A 21,642-nucleotide genomic window follows, 5' to 3' on the forward strand; every position below is an offset into this window, starting at 1 on the left:
CTCAGAACAAATTTTTTCCAGAGACCCATTCATCTATATAACGCCTATATTAAACTGGGAGGCACGCGTTAGGGCACTATGAGAAACCGGATATGGCGAGATGCACGAGATGTATGCTGAGAAATAATGCATTTTATACCCCCAACAGCAGGAGCAAGTGATTTTGCAACTGCTTCGCTGGACGTCCACTTTCGTCAGGCCGAAATGGCGAGTCAATTTTTTTTTTGCAAGGACGAAGCAGTTTTACGCGTTAGTGTTGAATTTTTAGAACATCTATCGCAGTGCGCAGCTGTGAAAGACGGCTAATGCTAATACCAAACAGTCCTCACCAGACTGAGTCAGTGTTGAGCTTGTCCACCGCTTTGCCATTCGCGTCGACGAACTGGTCCACCGTCGCACTGGCGTGAGTGTCGTGAGCGGAGTAGTAGTTGGTCACTGTTCTGGCTGGGATCCCCAGTGCCCGGCACACTGCGTGCATGGAGACCGATTACACACTGTGGCCGATTGGGTGAAATCTTTGTTGCAAATAAACAGCCCTTAATACTCAGAATATACCGGTAATCAGGGTTGGCGCGGAACTTCCCGCTGTACACCAGTCGGTGATTCCGAGGGCACCTTCGCCCTGTGTCTGCAGCCGTTTTTCCGACGCTGTCAAAGTGCGCGAAAGCCGCAGTTTAAACTTAAAACCAAGAAACGTGGAGCTAGCAGAGGGCTGGAGGGAACAACTGGCAGAAGAGCTAGGGAGGGTTGAAGTTATCTCAGTTCGTCAGCACAAATCTTTCACATACAGTAGACTCTCGATAAACGGAACTTCAAGGGACCGGAAAAATTAGTTCCGTTTAACAGGAGTTCCGTTTACTGAGAGAGATGTTCTAAGGTGCAAATTTATGTGCGTACACACTTCTCAGGGCATTTCATGGAACTCTAACCACTAGAAAGTGACTGTAGCTGATAGTTTTCAGAAAGCAAGAAAACTACAAGAAGCGTAGGCACAGCATTCACAAAGTTGATTTGGCAACAATGAGTCGCTGTGCACTACAAAATGCGTAAATTATTTTTGTTTGAGTCCTTGCAACTGCATCTTTACGGAGGCTAGAGGCCTCAACTTCGCGAGTGCTTACGAGCCACCGAATTCAGAAGACGGCAACGTGGTAATGAAGGACGAATAGCACAACGATGGCACAAACGAGGCGACAGGAGGTGAGCCCTGTAGCCTCGGCGTCTAGAATCGAGACCGAACGACTGGAACAAGAACTGCGATGTTGCATTCGTTGCGCTAACACGGCTAACCACTTACGAGACGAGGCTTACGAGGCCAACAAGGCTAAAAAAGCCTGGAGGAAGAAAAAAAAAAAAAAAACAAGAACGAAACAGCCAGAACCATAAAAAGCTGATTCTCATGCCAGTGAATTTCACGAGAAGTTTGATTTCTGGTTCCGTTTACACGGTGATGCGGAAATTTTAGTTCAGATTACCGAGAGTTTTTTTACGTTATCTGAATACAAAACCAACCAAATTCCAGGCAGCTGTTCCGTTTAAGCGGCAATTCCGTTTAAGCGATTTCCGTTTACCGAGATTCTACTGTATTTTGAAAGTTCCATGCTAACCGGATCATGTCGACACTCGTCGAGAGTGATACTGCCTGAATTTTTCTGTCACTACTTGTGTGCTTATATCAACATAAATATACACTCTAAGAGTTCACCATTTACTCTATTGACCAATCCATGCAGCCAACAATGAAATTTCAGCGAATTACAATGTGGAGCTTTCTATTTTTTATTGCGAAAGTGTGCCATACATTATAAGGAACTGTATAGCATACAAATACACACCTGATTCCCGAACGAATGCATGAGAAGGGGGCCAAAGTGTGGACCACGTATCTGTGATAGAAAACCTGGTGGGCGGCTGTGGCGCGGGCCACAAGAGAAAAAGTGCACGAGGCGTATGTTTTGGAGCACAGGGCAGCTCCACACTCACTGAGTGTTCTGCGGTGGCCTGCTCGACAGGATCCGGGCAGAAATGGCACGTCGCTATTAATGGGGCATAATACGGAGAAGACCTCATCCTTCGGGGCAACCCGCCCGCCAGGAAGCCTGGGGTGGCTGTTGCACTGGCGGCATTACACGAGAAGAGGGCAGGGATAGGCGTTCAGTATACCCTATATTTATAGGACAAATGGGTTGAACGTAAGTGTGGTGGAGCTCACGGACAGCAGTTGAGGAATCAGTGTAGATAGTCCACTGAGTGGAAGCCGGGGAAAGAGACGTAGGTGTATGTACCAGTGCATCAAAGCACAGGACGAGCTCGGCGTGGGTGGAGGGCCGTTTTTTGCCGTTATGTAGGAACACGTGATGGGTTCAGACAGCATGTTCGGACAAAGTAAACAGGTATGAAGGAAAATATCAAATGGGCTTGCGTCGACAAACATCAGCGTAGTCTAAGTGCTGGCAGCGTACGGGGAGAGCGGAATTGGAGCACAAGCAGTTCGAAGATGAATGCTAGCAACAGGCCAAGTATTCGTTATCTGGCGGAACTTCCATGATGGTCGCATAGGGGTGTCAGGTAGCTCCGGCGATGCTGAGTTCCTCATGCACGCTGCAAGAGCAGCGGCATCTGGATCGATGGCTTATTTCGGGAGGCGGGCTTGACGATGAAACATAGGTGCAGTGTTGATTGATTTAAGGAGCGCTTAGTCTGGCTTTTTGAGAAAGTTCAATTGAGCTTAGTAAACTATTCATGGCTGAAGAGTGGCTCTAACAAGCGCGCGAGTCATCGTGGGTGCCGCACTGCCCCCTTACGGGAAATGCGAAGAAACAGAAGCACCGATTGTGATGCGCTTTGCTTTGCAGAGCGAGTCCATGGTGTCACAGAACCGGAGGCCCAGAGATCTAAGCCTGAAAACCAGCCAGGTAGGCGCGTCTTGAATGGAAAGGCAGATAGGAGCGGTTGCCAAGACGGCCTCATGTGTTGGTCTCAGTGAGAAGTTTGGTTTTCGCAGGGGAGAGTGTGAGACAGAGGAACCTGCCCCAAGCGTTTGTGTCATCAAAAGCCTGTTAAAGTCTGACATCTTGGAGGTCAAGGTCCTGGTCGACAGACCACGCCGTAATGACATCCGCATATATGATGGTGCAGATGTGCGGAACTAGTACACTCTAGCGGAACTGCGCCGGGACGCCATACTAGTGGTATCATGGACATATTCAAGAGCAGAGGTGCCAGGACCGAACCTTGAGGCACACCAAGGCGAGGTTTAAAAGAACCGATGAAGGATCCTTTGAGATGGATTGAGAAGGGGCGATTTTATATATGATGCTGTGAAATCACAGAGGCGTGAAGGCAGGCGACGGAGATTAAAAACCTCGATAACAACGGTGTTACCAAGGTGGTCATATGCTTTGTGGACGTTTATGCTCAGCACAGAACGAACACGATGGGACCGACCACCAGTGAGGATCATCTAGGAGAGGTGGCGCAGACCATCCTTCGAACCAAAGTAAAGTTGGTCCTATTTGGCATGGTGGTAAGTGGGGCCGGTCGAACCACCACTGAAGGCGCGTGGGGGGGCACGCGCTTAAGCGACTTCCAAATGGTAGTCGTGAGGGCTATTGGTCGGAGGTTTTGTATGTCGTTACAAGGTTTTCCGGGTATTGGAATGGTAATAACGCCCGCTTGAGGCCAGGCCGTGCACCATATCCGCTTGAAGGCCTTAAGGAGTCCCACCAGAGAGAGTGTGTCGAGGTTCTTGAATGATTCGTAACGGGATCAGGACCGGCAGCGGTGCGGAGTGTATCAGTGTAGACTGCCACGATTAATTCTGCCATGGGGAATGGTGAAAGCAGGCCGACGGCTGCTGCCTTCGGTGCTGCATACCAGCCTCTCGCGGGAGAGTAAATGGAGGCTGCGTGATGGCTGGGGCCACGGCCAAATCAGGGTACACGTACATTACGATTCGACTCAAGTTCCCTCTGCGCTGTGGCATCGCGCAATGACGGCGCACGTCCTGCATTGCGAAGTGCACATGTTTGAGTAAACTGGTTGCAAGTAGCTGTCATTCGACAAATTTGCTTCGTTGGCGGCATACATTGGTGAATGGGGTGAGTAGTGTTGAAGTTGAACCACAGATTGTCTTAGAGTGCACATTTTACATGAAAAAGTTGCCCTAGTGGTATGCAGAGATTGTTTTAGTTAATGAAAAAAAAAACATTGCGAAGTCACAAGCTGCTAACCGACTATTATAGCATGATCTGTTTAAAAATTTCCAACATAGCCACCCGAGAGCTCCAATCGGTTTCGATCGTGTTGAGAATCCAGTGGAAGCAAACGGCATTGACATGTCAGTGACATGTCAGTGGAAGAAAACGACATTGGCATGTCAGTGACATGTCAGTGACATATCAGGGACATGACACATTGACATGTTATATAGCAATACAAATTTACTGAATGCCATGCGGTCAGTCAAAATCCTCAATGTAGTTACTGCGCCTTTTGTGTAACGTTGGGCGGTTCGCAGCGCTGTTAGTAGCCGAATCCACATACATCAAGTTTCAATAATTTGAATTTATGGATTATTCGCACTGTACTACTTGGTCCGGCCAAGCTCAATAGAAGTCTATGTATAAAAAAGCCCGTTAATTCCAAGGCGTGTAGGTTCCGTCACGGATAATTCAAACTACACGCCACCGCGCCGGCGACTTATATAGCATAAGTCTAGAGAAAGGCACCCGCTGCCTACACATGAGGTTACGCCGCCTCCGGAATGACCTAAAGCACGAAAAGACGAGGTAAAGAAAGGTAAAACTAACGTAAACCCTTATAACGGACGTTACGGAAAACGTATTGTGAAGGTGAGTGCCCTGGCTAATGGTTCGCTGACAACAGGACATCCGTTAATTAGATGAGAAGCGCCGAACCTGTCGCTGCTACAGTGGCGATGAGAAGGCGGAGGCGGCCGAAGTACCAGAGCGGCAGTTCGCTCGAAAGTCACAACCGTATTGAATGCCACCCGTTCGTTCTTCGAGGGGGAGGCCTTCCGCTACATTCGCTCGTTAGAGCAACAAGTGCTAGCTGTCGCCTTCAACGTAAAAAAAGACCATATAATGACAGAATTATTCAACCATCAAGTACTTCACATGTCTCACTGCTTCCCAATCGCAATTTTCTGTTGTTTTTCTTCGCTTTGATTACCTCAAACTTTGATTAAGTCGAACTCAGTCGGCGTCGCCTCAGAGTTCGAATTAACGAGAATTTTCTGTATTTTCTCTTTTACTCGCTTACCATACTATACGGTGTCATGACCTTTCAGCCCTTGCCCTTTTTTTAAAGCGGAAGCTTTCTTAGTGAGACCGATGGCGCCCTGTCAAAGATCTAATGCATTTCCTCATTTACCGGTTGGTCTCTGGACACACAGCACGTGCGTGAAACCGGGCTTCCATTGTGTCAAAACGGTTACTTGAAAATCGCGGAAAAGAAACGTGTATAGATGAGACAATACGCGCGTCGATCATGAAGAAGGAGTACAATGAGTATACCTTTATCTCCTAAACCACGTATCGGTGTGCATTTAGATCGTTCATAGATGCGTTTATCGTCGTATGGGTTCGTTCTTCATTTGTGATTTGCGTCTTTGAAGGTTTGACGATCGATTGGACGCATCCCCATCTACACTCCTCATCAACACTAACAATAAAAGGCTAGATGCTACGGGAACAGTTTGCAAGGTTGAAGGAGTGATTGCACCTAATCGGTATAATCAGTTACGCTGGCTCGAATCCAGGAAAGCAGGACGCCTCCCCATGACTGAATTAGGATATCAAAAATCGGAGGAACCGATGCAACGAAACCCCCATTCCGCGACAACTTCTGAGGCACCCTCCTCGTAGCTCCCATCCCACGGCGTATGGATGTGGAAAGGAACCCCACTCGCCGAAAAATTTGAGCCAGCTTTTAACAGCGGAGCTGCTGTAGGTCGAGCCTTTTCGTCCTTTAGCTGCCGATTCTTTTACACGAACCGTAGAATTTGCTCGGCGATGGCGCTGCCATTCTCGGGCGAGCGCGCGTTGACGTTCGCGCCGACACAAGAGAACCACAGCTCCGCTCTTTCAGCAGATCTCACACTGGGTGGAACTGGGCGTAATTTTTATTGCAAAATGATCGCAAGAGAAACAACGGACAATAAGCAGTTCTTCACCGACTCAGGCAGCAGAGGCAACAGAGTGCGATTGCCTACGTGACCAACAACGCCGAAGAGAAGAGAACTCCGCAGCTGCCACACAGTGGAGGAGGCAGAAACACTCTCCATAGCCCCCGCAGCAGCTTATCAATCTGCCTTACTAGGAGCACCGATATTTACACCCATTCGAAAAAAGGGTTGCCTTCTCGTGGGCGAAAACACCACTCATTCAAGCGCATTGCCTCTTTTTTCTGCCATCAAAGGACCAGTTAGGGTGCTCTGGATTCCTGGGTAGGCTGGTATGCTGTGGAATGAAGGAGCTGACCTACTCGTCCGCGAAGCACGTCTTTTGGCGCCCGATGTTAGTGACCAAGTCCCGAACCCTTATCTCCAAAGCTCACACTGAAGACCTATTTATCCGATTAGCGTCTTCTAGCGCCGCCTCACTCCTGACTGATTCGGCAAGGACAGGTAACAATTCGACAAGCACAAGCACGCTGCTCACACCAGCTCGACTTCATATCTACAGAAACAATAAAGACACACCCCTCTCAAACTGTGCACGCTCTGCGGTACTACAGAATCAAAGCCACATCCTTTGGGACTGCCCAAGCACAAAACCATGTAGAGCAGACCACGCTAGAGTCGCTGACTACCGCAACTCAGTTGGAGGAGCAGAGGAGCCTGTCGGGCTTCATCATGGTGGCCACCAGGAGCTGTATTGAATGAATCGCCTGTTAGCCTCCCCCGCCACCTCCTTTCCCCCTCCCTTTCAAATCGAAATTGAGTACTTCTCTCTCTCTCTCTCTGCAGTCCTCTTCAATGTAATTCTTCTATACCATACGCATAAACTGAAACGCACCCCATATCTCAAGGTCACCTTCTAGACGGACGACGATACCTTATGGCAGGGATTTATACCCCCCCCCCCCCCCCCCCCAGAAGGCTTCCGACACTTCCCAAAAAGGATTCCACAACCACGAGCACTCTTCCCGGGGATTTATTCACACACCCCAACAGTCCCCCAACACCCCCCCCCCCCCGAACACACCCCAAAATCGAAATTCTGGATAAACCCCTGTGTTGTATATATGTACCTTCTCGCCTATCCCCCTATTCCTATGTGCTCTTTCCTCCCTATCCCAACTACCCTACACCAGCAGGCGTTCCGGTGTCCGCCCCTAGGCGAGACAATTTACTCCTGCTGGTGGACTTTCCTCTCTTCCTAAAGATCAATAAATACATACATACAACATAAATTCTTGCCTTACGAACCGTCAAATCCGACGCCCTGGGCAAGCTCCAAGATACACTCTGTTATGAATCAGCACGAAGGGCTTCGGAGTTCCCTGGTGCGCGAGATAAGTTTCTGAGCATTGCGGAGAAGTTTTACGTGTTGCGGTGAGGCCAGATCTAAAGGAATCATCATGTCTGCGCATGTTGGTTCCGGCGTCCACGAGATCGCGACGCGGCCGCTTGCGTCCTATGGGTCCCCGTTACAGCCGCTTCAGAACAGGTGCAAATGAGGACCAGCCAACAGACACGAATTCATGTATACTAACAAGAATCTGCAGATGGCTATCGCTGCGCGCCAACGCCCGAGAGGCGCCCGGTCGACATCCCCACGCCCAGTACAGCATGTTGTTGGGCAAGTTGGTGTTGCATTATTAAGAAGAAAAACTGCGCGTAAAGGGTAGGTCTAAGACACAGGACGGGCGCGCGCCTCAGCCACGCCTTTTACGTGCAGTTTTTCCTCTTGAGAAAACCCCACTCCCCCTGCGCGGCGTGCACCGACCTGCTGGAAGAACTCACGGCGGCTCACAAGACCACTGGGAGTTGGTTTGTGCATTTGTTTTGTGCCGCGCGCAACACGCCTAACACCTGCTGACCGTTGGGAATTCTGGGTATTTATGCTCACCCTTACGCGAGCCATGGTAGTGCGTCGTCTGGTTTCGGCCATGCCCAATGGAGCTGTCATGTGTTAGCACGACAGTGTGCTACTTTATCGTCATATTTCTCGGCTCGCCATATCTTAAACACTTTAAGCTTGGCATTTGGCTATTCATCATCGGTACGGAGGCGGGGTCTATTAAGCGCCGTCAAATCTCTCTCTATCTCTCCCCCCCCCCCCTTTTTCGGGCAGCTCATGTCACGCCCGCATCACAACGCAAGGTGTGAGCAGTCTGTCTTAACTTTTACCCAACCGGCTAATCCGCCTCCGCTCACTGACGAGGCAGGGTCACTGTTTGATGAAGGAATAATCACTATCAAGAATGATTAATCAGAATAATTAATTGCTGTTTTTTTCTTCTTTGTGCTGTTTAGTGCACATGAAAGCGCCGCTAGAGCTACGTCTCCTAATCGGCAATTATTAATAGTGATTGTGACTCTGGATATGTAGTGAGCAGAAGCGGTTTTGCCGGCTGGGTAAAACTCAAGATATTGCTGTACCCCTGGCTTGTGGTGCGGGCTGTGACGTGGGCTGTCGAAGAGGGGTTGATTTGGAGACGCTTAGTGGACCCTTGGCACGGATGCGATTCTCCTGCAAGCCACTCGCCGTTCACGCTACCTCGACTAGATGGGGGCTGCAATCGTACGCTTTGGTCCTGTAACAATTGGTACCAGCAGTAAAGTTCTAACTTCGCGAATTTCAAGGGGGATTCGGACTTCGCAGAATTCACAGTAGTCAGTGGTGAGCGCAGGACGTTTCTTCACTAAATTTGCCTAGGCTTCGGGGGATAGCTGGTACAGCGTGTATTTGTCGCGTGGGTCATTCACGCGACACTATTTTGGTTCAACGAGAAAGGAGTACTTTAGACAGTCATGTATTCGAAAGCGTTAAAAAACCGCTGCTGCTTGAACTTGCAAAAGAGTTGTGCTTGGGTGCTTCGGACACGCCGCGGAAGCCAAAGCGGATAGAGACTATACTCGCTGTTATATAGGGCTGACGTGAGGAGCTGTCGGAAAACATTGAGCTTATAAATAAATGGGAGACCGCTAAAATTAGGCTGCAAAGGCTGAACTCGAGCGAGAAGAGCGTGAACATAAATTTACGCGAGAGAAATTCCAAGAGTAGGAGAGAAAGCCAGAAGATTGGCTACAGAGAACTTCCGCCAAGAGGTGAGAAAGCAGGAAATCAAGCTGAAGCGACTAGAGCTCGAAATATCAAGCACTCGAGCTGACACCAGCGTGCAGTGTGCTTAGGCTTAGCGGCTTAGCTACGAATGAGTGACGTTATGCGACCCTGCAAGGTAGAAGAGGTAATCGGCGTCTTTTTGGTCAATTTTTGGTCAAGGCCCAGTTGTCCGCGAAACGTGGCCGCAGCTCTTACTTGCGCTTTTGCGAGGTGAGGCGTCCGACATGATGGCCTGCTTCTGTTTACCGTCCTTTATCAATAACTGTCTTATACACAAAATTATGTACCCCACGACACACAAAGACAGGTGAGAAGGACGTGCCGAAGCACTCAATTAACAGAGTAGGCTGAGTAGCTTACACAGACGCAGCCTTGGTGCGTGCGTGTGAAGTGATAGCCGTGGCTTGCGTTGGGGCAGAAAACTTCAAGTAACTCCTCTAAGCACCACTATCTTGATTGGTGAGCAGCCGGCTATTGCTCTGGCCATCATCCGGCACCCCCGTTACATCACTGACTCTCAAGACGCCTGCTGGGCGTATCTCCGTGATCGCATTGAAAGGCTACCGATTTTGTGCCACAAACCTGGGTCATTAGCATAATTTGAACTTCGCTTCATACTGAGACCGAAGTGAGGGGTAAAGCCCGAGCATATCGCTTGGCATGGAAGAAGCTGACGCCCGTGCCATGGTTTCAGTGGGTGAAGATCCGGACGAGCAACTGAACCCACCTACCCCCACTCACCACCTACAAGAGCATCTAAACGCACTATCGAGAGCAACGGCGCACTCCACCTCTGCCTCATCATACGCTGACAGCAGGGAGAAAGTCAGGTGGCGCCTGCTCCGGACCACCACCTACCGAACACCGTCCAGACTGAACATTCTATATCGCCGCTACCTTCCACACGCATGCCACAAGTCTCAACAGGCTCGAGACATCGTCTGTCGCAATTCTTCGACACCAAAAAGCCGCAGCACGACCACGAGATCACTCGCACCCTTGGGAGACGGATATAAGAACCTTGGACGCGGAGGGTCAGCGCCAGCTGTGATAACCTTAGCTAATGAGGCCTGTTAGACCAACGGGGCCTAGGACGCAGGGACCACTCCATGAGATGAACACCCGAAGTCATCTTTTATGGCTTCAATAAAGGCTATTCCTCTTCCGCCAACGGGGAGACGATCGCTGTACCGGTAGGTACCATCTCGATCTCGTTGACACTGAGCCGCGCGTTCTTTTTTTTTAGAATGAAATGGGGCAACCGAAGAGGACGCCCGACCAAGGCAGGACGCAGCGGAAGTTCCGACGTGTTCGCAGCCAACAAATCTGTTAGAAGGGATTTACAGTGTGTTCCGTAGACGCCGTTACCGTTGTGACTTAAAGAGACTCTGCAACACTTTTTTCATCTTTTTTCTAAATCTTAAATGCTTGCAGAATGTAGTCACCCAACCCATCCAGTACTTAGATTGAGAGGTCTCGAAGTACCTCAGCCAAACATTACTGCTCTGTGCCCATCAGATAACTCAGAAACTTGCTCAAATGATTTTTCTCTCTTTCCCGGTCCTGGCGTTCTTCGACCGCTGGAATTACGTCATTACACCGGTGTAGCAGCTATTGGACGGCTTTCCTTCAGTTGCAGCAATAAACGCATTGGATAGCCACTTTAAAAAGAAAGCTACAAAAGCAAAGCAGAAACGGAAGGCGCAAATGCAGCGATGAGCAAATCATGCAGTGCCGCTCCGTGTCGGCGATAACTATATATATAGCTTTTGCAGTGTTTCCAGACGCGAAGGAAAGAGTGAAGGCGTTCGTCGGAAGTGTTGAATAATCCCTTTCATGATGTGTGCTTATGAAAATGTTCTACCTTGAGAATTTCGCCGTGAAAACTAGAGGTGTTGTGCTGGTTCTCTATATACATTGTTGGTTGCGCAATCACAAGGCCGCGAAATCGAAACCCACTGCAGGTCGTAATATCACGCCCGCGAAATCGTGACTAATCGTTGGTTGTTATATCGCAACGCCACCATAGATACATTCGTGCGCCATATCATTTCTCATTGCGTCTCGTAATCGACTCGAATTTTTCGGACAAATTTCAAGCTGCTAAACATGTGTAAGCCTGCGTGTGTTCGACGAACGGCACATCTGCCAAACTATCATTTGCGTCGCCGCTATTGAGTGACTGCCAGTACTCGAGCTGGCGCGTCTAGGCGATTAGTTACGCTGCCGTGCTCTCAGAATCCGCCTTGTGTGCAACGGATGCCATCCAACAGCAAGCTTTTTAATCTGTGGTCAGTAAATTTCTTGCTATCGAGTACTTGAGGCAGCTGCATTTCCAGCTGCATTGCACCTATATTTATAAGGTTTGCACGAAACGTTCGTTGCTCACCAGCGGTGGTTACGCCGGCAAAAACCCAGCATTGACCAAACTTGACGGGTTTCTTGGTCTTGTAGTACTGCTGGAGAATAGCGTTGCTGCCAGTCCAGGAGATGGGAGGGACTCCACCAGCGAAGTTCTGGCTCCAGTTGCCCATAAGCACCCCCTGGTCGTCGGACGAGTTTACCTGCAAATCCGAATTAGTTAAGCCATTTTCTAGTGAAAGAAAATACGTGTAAATTGCTTCCAGATCCCCAAAACACCGCCATACTGACCTTGCACCTAAACCTGACCAAGTGATTCGACAAAATTTAGAACTGTCTTTAGTGCCCTTATAAATTGGCGAGATGCCGAAAGAAGCTGTGCTGCCTAGGTTCTTTGATGCGTTTTTTTGTGTGTGTGGGCGATATACTATTACCAAAAAGAAACCAATCGACAATTCTTTTTGCTGCGCATTCTCATTGACTGCAATGCAGAAAGTGCAGCCCACGGGATTTTAAGCGAAACTGGAGTACGTCACAGCAAGTTTGGATTGCTAGAAGTCAGTGTCAAGCGACTGTTTTACTGCGAAGCAGTACATGTCTACGTCTACCTCGTTGAGTAGTTCTACCTCGTTGAGTAGCTGCGAACCTTTCCCGGATGAACAGCAACTTACCCGCTTGGAGCGCAGACGTGGGTGAATATTATTTGTTCGGGTAAAAGGGCTTTCAGAATAACATTTTCGACGGTTTAGTTTACTTCTAAGCACGGGCACATAACCGGTTGCCGGTTTATGCGTGCACGGGTTGGGAGGGGCGACTTGCCCGCGAAGCTATAGGTTCCGTGCCCTTTCTGATGACATGCCCGTTGTGCCTGCGGGTGGTTTAAACGTGGGCATCAAACGGCCCAATACACCTCTCCGGTGTCCTCTCAGTGGTCTAGCGCATTTGATCGGTGTGTAACACAAACAGTAAGATGCCTACGACGTGGGAGTGAACAGACATCTCCATGTTTGTCCGCGAGAATAAATTTGGGGTTCTTCTAAGTTTTATTCAGCTAATTGGCCACGAAGTATCCTCAATCCCAAATTACAAGCAAACGTGTTTTCTTCAATGCACTCCGGACACTGCGTCTAGCTCCGCATGTTATCCTTCTCCTCGGAGTAGAAGGGCACTTTTATTTTACTGCTTTGAAGAAAACGACTTAAATATTTGTTTCCCTTGTATGCGGGGCAGCTGAGGAGAGAGGTCACTGTCGACATGTGACGCGTACCGCTTTTTAAAAGCTGGTGGCTTTCTATGCTGAAACCTTCCTCCCCACCCCCCTCCCCTCTTCCGCCGGGCCCCATTCCCACCAAAGGTGATGCACGTTTGCTATATGCTCCGTGGCATGTCCCCCGTGCTTCAATCTCGCCACTGTGGCCAGAAATTATGTTTTTTTTGCATGTGGCATGTATAGACCAACTTGTGGTTAAGCCAGCCTCAAAGTCGTTGTGGCACATCGGTGCCCTATGGAATGCGTTTACTTGCAGCGCTTTGCGATGAAGCAGAGGACGGGCGTGAGGGAAAAACAGAATAGAAAAGAAATTTACTTGTGTAGGTATTATTCCATCAATAAAATAAAGAAATTTCATACGCGAATGAAATGGCTGCGAGAGCAGAAAAACACGACCAACGAAGACCGGAGAAAATTCAAGAGTCATGAATGCATTGGAACACAATAAGCAACTGCGTCAACTAAATAGGTTGCGTTATCGTTAAGTAGGAACCCCACAAGAGGCATTCTACTAGTCGTTGTTCTCCCCTTTTTAAAGACAAAAGTTTTTCATGGGCTACTTAAAACCGAAAATGTGGGTCTGTCTGTCTGTCCCTCGATTGAGCCATCCGGCCAAAAGTTAAAGGAATTCTTGAACGAGAAGTTTTTTATAGCTAAAACCTTTCCCGGCCACTAAATCTGGAAACATACTTCATAGTTGTCAACATTGTTGAGCAAAATGAGAACATTAGGCATATTTAAGGCCAAGCATCAATGCACAACTGCTATTCGCAATGTTCTTTTAGTTAAAAATAAATATGTGCTTGATATTTTTAAAAAATTAAGGAAGCTCACGCTAACGCGTAAGAATTAAAGGTAGCGAAGCTGTACGCAACGTTCCCGACAACACGACGGTTTTCGTCCACGATTGCAGCCGATTTGCTTTTAAGTGCGATAAGCGACCCCAAACCATCCACCGCCGGCGGCGGCGGCGGCGGCGGCGGCGTCCGCAGTGCTCCTCTATATTTAAAAAAGAAACAGCATCCGGCGCCAGGTTTCGATCCGAGGACTTTGCGGCCGCAGCGCGACGCTCTACCGACCAAGCCACGGACGCGACGCTGATATCAGTGTTAGTGACGCGCCTTATATCTTTAACGCATTCAAACTACGTCGTCAGCGGCGTGCGTTGGCGACTCAGCGGCGTTATAGCGGCTTGATAACTGCGTGGTGTACACGTGATACTACAAACCCGATGGAAGAGATGGAAGAGAAGGCGGCGAGGCGGTGGGCTGCGGGGGCCGAGCGCAAGCGCCGCAAGCGGGCCGACAACCGTGCATTCGCACTTTCACATTCTCCCCCTCGGGGAAATGCGGGGGAATTTTTTCTACGCTGCCGCAACGACCTTTACTCCATCATTGTTGCTATAAGTGTGAGCTTCCTTTATTTTTTTGGAAGTGATAATCATTGGACATCACCTTGGAGGAGCGTACGCTATGACGTATCTTTCTCGTTCCGAGCAAGCATTGCCACGATTACGGGGAACGCTGGAGGGTTTTTTTTTTTTGGGGGGGGGGGGGGGGGGGGGCAATTTTGGCCAATCTACCTAAGTGGGTATGCTTGGCTTGGCAAACGTGCGCCGGGGACGCTGGGCGGTCGCCGCGAAGCACGCGCTCATGTGCGCGGGCTCGGCATTTTCTTGCTATTTTTAACTGCGGACAGAAAAAAAAAACATGGTTTGCTAAACAGCTTCGCTGTTAAAATACCCGTTAGAACAATATTTGGTCCAAAAAATACAAAAAAGAGCTCGCACTAGCCTGGACCTCGTGGGAGTGTTTCAAGTTCAGCAGCAACAAAAGGTTCCAGTGGATGGCCCGAACAATGGAACGCGGGGAAATTGAACTGACTCTAGTGAACCTCCTCTGTGTTCATCGTTGGAGGCTCGAAAGGGTGGGGAAGAGCACGTGAGGCGGGCAGGGGAGAAAAGAGACGCATTTACGTGGCAGAGGCGGCCGAAGACTGTGGGCACTCGCAGCGAAGAGAGCAGATACACGGCCCACTTTTTGGCTGTCTGTTACGCTGCTCATTTAAACAGCGTGAGGGCATTTCTGCTTCCGGCATGAATAACGTCGCTTACAACGACGCTATATTGTTCATTAGGTACCTGGGACAAATGGCGACATGACAAGCGTCAAGGGTCTGTTGCCTAAAGCACAAGCTAGCCCAAGAGTCATTTTTGCGTATAACTGTGTCACTTTCTGTTTAGCACTCATATTAAAATGCGAGATCATAGCGCACTGAGGCAGACAGGTGAATTAAAGCTTGTGCTCATACGAGCGTAGTAACTGGGACGAACGCCGTGTCGGGCTGGTTAGCTAGTCTTTGTAGGCAAGCGGCAGCCTGCAGGGCAACAGACGGGACTGAAGAAAGAGGAGACAAACACTTGCGCTTACTATCGACCACCTAACCTCGCCTAAAAAGATATGCACCAACCAGCTCAAGTTAAAACTCTTCTGTAGCAGTAGAAAAGTTAACGAGATGCGAGAACACTCACCACGGCCGAAACATGGCGTGCCACCAAGACCGGGTCAGCGCACGCCGGCAGCTTCAGCTTGCCAACATTCGTCAGCAAGTACAAGCAGCAGTCCAGGACGTTTTCTTCGAACTGTAAGGGACCATACGAGCGACAAGACAATCAAGGTTATCGTAGAAATACTAAATTGGTACATTTATGTGCTTCCTTGATTGTCTTCGTATGAGAAACTCGCGATGAAAATGTAAATTTCTTCGTGTCGCACAACTAGTTGCACACAGTATTTGCTTTGCAATATAGCCTATCGTTCAACTGCATTCAGCGTGTTTTGTTCTTTAATTTTGAGTGAATTAGAGAACTTGTGTGCACCGACGCATTACGTCAGCTACACTTTCATTTTCTACACAGGGTGTGCGGTCAAAGATTTGTTTTGCAATAAGCTCTTAAAGGGGCTCTGCAACACTTTTTAAAACTTTTTTCAAAATCCAAAATGCTTTAAGAACGCAGCCAACAAACACATACAGTACTTCGAATACGAGGCCACAAAGTACCTCAGCCAAAAATGACCGCTCTATGCCAGCCAGATAACTTGGAAACTTGCTCAAGAAAATCTTCTCTCAATCCCGGTCTTGGCGTTCTTCGAGCGCTTGAATTACATCATTGCAGCGGTTTAGCGGCTGTTGGCCGGGATTCTTTCAGTTGCAGCAATAAGCGCATTCGATCGCCACTTAAAAAAAAAAGCCATAAAAGCAAAGCAGAAAGGGAAGGCGGATCTGCTGCGACGAGCAAATCCTGCAGTGCCGCTCCGTGCTGGAGATAACTATAGCTTCCGCAGTGCTTCGAGACGCGAAGGAAAGAGTGAAAGCGTTTATCGCAAGTGTTGTAGAGTCCCTTTAGCTAAATTGGTTAAAGTGTGCCTGATATACCTAGCAAATGATTTGAAAAACTGCAGACTCGCTACGCTAATGCGAAAGATTTCTGTGCTTAGGGCTACTCACTAATTGCTGTCGATAAACCCTGGCGATTAGGACTTTCAGTCTAGTAGACGTTCCTCAGGATACGCGCTGCACACATGTCAGTCACACGCCACTTTTCACTCTATTCATTCGCACCAACTGATCGTAACCGAAAATCGGTGATGATAATAGGAGGGGGAGTCAAAAATAATCCGAAATGTTGACATAATTGTTCTTACATTGTTTATACTGACCTCTGCCCTTATTTATGATACTGTAATGCCACTGCGGTCCTGCTTTAAACTTTTGACCCTAATTCATCCATTTGTCTTCCTTTTATCGCCGATAGATCATGGCCGCTCCATCAGAAGTTTGCTCCAAAGAGGAACAACGAGCAGGGATCCGGTTTTTGTGGTCGGAAGGTGTATCAGGGGCTGCAATCTATCAAAGACTTTCGGCGCAATACGGGAACAGTGTCTTGCCGCAACAGGGTGTCTACGAATGGATAGAAAATTCAAAAACGGTCACGCGAGTGTTATGCATGAGGTAGGAGCCGGACGACCATCTACGGTCACAAACACTGAGCGCGCACGTGGCATGGTTTTGTTAGACAGAGGAGTGACTAATGATTGAGGTGGCGCATGATCTGCAAAGTATTCATGGTTCTGCCTACGGAGTCATCCACAACAGGCTTAAGTTTTATAAACTCTGTTAAAGATGGGTCCCAAAGCAGTTCTCACACTTGCATAAACAAGCGCGCTGGGCAACTTCCAAAAACATTTAATTGGATCTCCATGGCAACGAAGTTGGCGGTTTCTTAGACAGAATTATCACTCGTGACGAAATCTGGATACACTACTAGACCGAGAGTAAACGGCAGAGTGTGGAATGGATACATACACAATCACCCAGTAAGAAAAAATGCAAAACTCAGCCACCCCTAGGAAAACTGATGCTTCCCGTTTTTTTAAGATGCAGGATGCCCGGTACTGGAACACTCTCTGGAGAGAGGCTCAACAATAAAGCGCGCGCGTTACAGTGAGATGCTTACTGACAAGCTAAAGCCTGCAAATCGAAGCCAACGCTGACGACTATAGCCCCGTTTACATTGACCCGACGAGGGCGCGTTGAGTCGAAATAAACAGGTTTTTTGGACTCGACACCCCCATGTATAAGCGGACGGGGTGGGTCAGGGAGCCGTCGCGGCGAGTCCATTCAACTCGGAGGCAGGGGGTGGGTTAGCTCGCTCGTCGGGCTGAGTCGGCGGGCCGCGGGGAGCAGGATACCGTATTTGCGTGGTTGTAACGCGCCCCCAATCGTAACGTGCGGGTAACTTTGCGCAGGAAAAATCGAAAAAAAAAAATGTGACACTGACGGTACTGCGCAGATGGAAAAGACACGACACCACCTACCTGGAAGAGGGAGATTTTATTGGGCGTATGCAGCTCTAGAAGCCAAAAATGAATTGTGCTTCACAAGGTTGCTTATCCAGCTGCTGCTGGAAATAAAGTTACAGCGGGGAACACTGAAGCTCCTTGCGAGTTCAAGTGCCTTGATCTTCATAATTCTAAGCGTTAGGGGCTAAGCAGAAGCACAAAAAAAATGTGCAACATCTGACCAGGGTATGCGGCATGCCATTGAGGAATCAGTGCGCCGAAATTCACTCACGTGGTGTTGACGGATTGTTTTTATAGGATTGAGTTGGATTTTGCGGGTACTTCGTGTCCGTTGCGCATGGCAATGCTTCTGGCCGCTTTAAAGCCTATTTCGGTTTTGAGCCCGATTGTAACGCGCACACAAATATTAAGCTACCTTTTAGCAAAAGAGGGTGCGCGTTAGAATCGTGAAAATACGGTAGGCCTTTTTCCGTGAACCCCGCCGCTCCCCTCACCTCGATTCTCTGGACGGGGTTCATATAAACTCGGACGCGTCGAGGTAAGCTGAACCCGCCACTCAACTCACCCCGCCCCCGTCGCGTCCATGTACACGGGGCTTATACTGCTGAAGGGTGTTGTGTTATTTCACGAGAATGCCCGTCCACACAGTGCTGCCCACTGCTGAAAAGTTCCGGAAACTCGAGTTTGAAGAAATGGCTCATCCTCCGCATAGTCGTGGTCTTGTCCCTTCTGTTGTTGTTGGACCTGTTGTTTGGGCCACTCAAAGAGGCGTTAAGGGGCCGTCGATTCACCTCAGACCAATGTCTAAAGGATGCGGTGCATGCGTGGCTTGCTCCTCAGTCTAAAACGTTCTTTTCTGAGGGCATCAGGAAGCTTGTGCTACAGTGGACAAAGTGCGTTGAAAAGCAAGGAGACTACTAGTTCTTTTACTTTCGATGCTAGAATTCGTCCCTTTACGTCCAAGGTTTAACCGCTCTCCTTAATTAGGCGCACATACAATTGTAAAATGTTGCAGAATAGTAGTGCTTTAATGGAAAGGTACCGAGGTGTTGTCTAAAGCTGAACATCGTTGGTGGCATTTGTTGAGTCTCATAGAGGTGTTTTTGGAGGCGCTTGAGTTTTGTCCTGACTGAGATGGGTACCAAATTTTCGATAAGAGGGGGTTTGCTCGGCTTGGGAATGAAGCGGATTTTAACGGCCTTTTACCGCGTTGGTATTTTTCCCGTAGACCAAAAGCTGTTGAAATTTTCTACGAGAGTTTCGAGCGCTTGGTAGTCCATGCAGGAGTTTATAGGTGACCTGGTCTGGGCCGGGGCACTGCTTCTTCTGCTTACGGTGGAGACAGTTTTAAGCTCGTGCAGTTGGATTGGTTTGACAAGTTCGGTGTTTGGCTGTCCTGTGTGAATAGCGGGTCAAAATTCTGTTCGGTTCGAAAGTACTCACACAAAATTTTCGTGTTAAGCTTTTTTCGCTGCTATGGGTGCGTACTAGCCCACTAATCATAGAATGGCACATTAGACGGTCGATAGCCACGTAAATAATTATTTACAACCTCGTTTATTTGTGTCAGTTTCGGTTTCGACTAAACAAACACCGAGGCGGGCGCCATGACAGGAGAGCGCTTGTGACGTCACCACTCTTGTCCCACCAGTGCCGGTGTGGATGCGCCCAGACCAGCCGCGGTCTTCCCCATCTCGACGCGCCGGGCAGCGTGACGTCAGTCCCAAAGCCGTGACGTGAACACACGGCGGAACACCGCGCGCCAACCGAAGCCAGCGCGTTGGCCACGTCGCGGGAGCCCTCACATCGGCAGTTTGGGGCCATGAGGAGTAGATGGCGTCATGCTGATGCCGATTTTGAAAGGGTATCCATTCTGAGATTTCTCGTGCGCATAAAGATTAAAATGGAATTCAAACATGTTATACTGAACGGTTGCTGTTGAAACTTGCTGGGAGATATCTCCATATACAAAGGAAGCCTTTTACATAGTTGTCGCAGCTTTGTGAAATTTCCGGCCAGTACTCCTTTAAACCTTGCAACAGTTGGTCTTTTGTGCCCTGATACACATTAAGTGTGTGGATCGGGCTGCGGTCGGATTCTCCTTTGCTTTTTAGTGGGCCCATTAGATGCCGCAGGATGTGCCAGGTCTTTCTCCTGCAGAGGGTGTGCCTTGAAGCCAGTCGCATATAGCTTGAGCCGATTTTCTTTCCATTGTGTGACCGAATCAACGGCTGCTGCTTGTTTGTTTACGTCCGCTGCTTGTTTGTTTATTACGGCTATCTTGCGAACTTTGCGGTTGTGGTATTGTCTCTTGCACCTTCTGGTGAGACTGTTATAGGCCTCCCAGTACTGCTGGAGTTTCAAGTCTACGTAGGGTTTCTTGCACGTGCTCTGATATGTTGAGTGCGCGTATTTACGTCTGCCATGATTTTCCTGATCCAATAGTTGTAGGCGATCCCGTGTTTCTTTCTCTGGACATCCTTGCCTTACGCAATTGGTCGCAATTTTTGATGTGAGCTGAGCCGACATGCGCCTTGTAGGTATTGCCTTTGATGACGCGATTTGTATGACATCGTTACGGAAGTGGCTAGCGGGAGCTTAGGTGTGTCAAAAATTATTTGCGTTGAGTTTCAACCTAGTGTTATTAAAGCGGAAGCCTTAGACCTGTGTTTCAAGGTCGCGTTGTGGGGTATAGAAGGGTGGTGCAGAAAATTGTTTTGAGGAACAGAAAATCGGAGCGTGTGTCGAGAAGGGGAAACAGCAGCGCTTTAGGAGGGTTCTAAGAAAAGGACGATAAACTCTAGAACATTGTGCACGCGCCTTGTATACGTCTCCGCGTGGGCTCATAGCTTCATTCCACATCGCTATATGGTACGACGCACCAGGCCAAAGTCGCGGGCGGGAGAGACAAAGAAAGAACGCCGCGGCGGAACAGGCTAGAGCAGCTCGAAATGCCGCCCGTCGTGACCGCCGTACGCTGGAAGGAAGCGTCTGTGGATGAAGCTGCGGAAGCGGCTTAAACGAGAGCAACACGAAAGTTCAGCAGGAAGTACAACACCAGATCTACACAAGGCCCGAAAGGACTTTCGCCTTCACATTCTTGAAACGTTCTAAGCATACCACGCATTTTTTTTTTAAATTTTCTCGTACTGATAATGCTCTTGATCATGAGGTAGTCGACTTACGTGGCCGTACTTCCAGTGGCACGGTCTCAGATTTTGGTAACTTCCACGCCAGATAGCTCCAACGTGCATAAGCACGTACTCGAACCGTAAATCTGGATTCTCGATGTAGACTGTGTCATCTGGGTGCAAGAAAGAGTTTTTTGTAGAAAAACCACTTAATGGAAAGGAGGGGGCATAGCAGCAGAGCTCTTCAAATTCACAAAAAACGCAACAATCTGTACCTCGGCAGAGAATAACTCCAGGCCCAAAATGCGACCTTGATGTTTGTCTCTAGTGTCTAAAAATTCGATATGCCTTAGGATAGAAAGGGAATATTTAAACATAGTGCGTTAAGCGATGCCGTCACGACCAGAACCGAGGGGCTATCCAGTGAGCGGCGTAGCAGCAAGGCCCTGTCTATTTGCGTTGCAGTAACTTTATCCTGCAGAAATTGTGAATATTTTAACTAATAGTAATTCATAATTACAAGAGTTTCGAATATTTCAACAAATATTAGTTTATGTATATCTTCTGAGCGCCATAGTTGGTGTATTTATGCGTCATGTTTACCTGCGATAGCGTATCTCTCGCATACCATCACACATTCCAGCTCAGCTTGATCCCAGCTCACCTTGTCTTGAATGCTTCAAATGGCAATTGTGAATTTTGTC

At 48.7% G+C, this 21,642-nt stretch overlaps 1 protein-coding gene across 1 annotated transcript in view; it reads right to left on the reverse strand.

Annotated features, from left to right (window-relative positions):
* Tg (Transglutaminase) overlaps positions 1–21,642 on the reverse strand; it is a gene marked incomplete in the record, with an annotated part of 73,910 nt that overhangs the window by 34,939 nt on the left and 17,329 nt on the right. The window contains 4 exon segments of the mRNA XM_077686211.1: positions 330–468; positions 11,704–11,878; positions 15,476–15,586; positions 20,993–21,111. Coding sequence (XP_077542337.1) covers positions 330–468; positions 11,704–11,878; positions 15,476–15,586; positions 20,993–21,111 — 544 coding nt within the window.

This window comes from Haemaphysalis longicornis, unplaced genomic scaffold (genome assembly GCF_048455015.1).
Source record: "Haemaphysalis longicornis isolate Haplotype H1 unplaced genomic scaffold, Haemaphysalis longicornis Haplotype H1 scaffold_1, whole genome shotgun sequence".
NCBI classification, from domain to species: Eukaryota; Metazoa; Arthropoda; class Arachnida; order Ixodida; family Ixodidae; genus Haemaphysalis; species Haemaphysalis longicornis.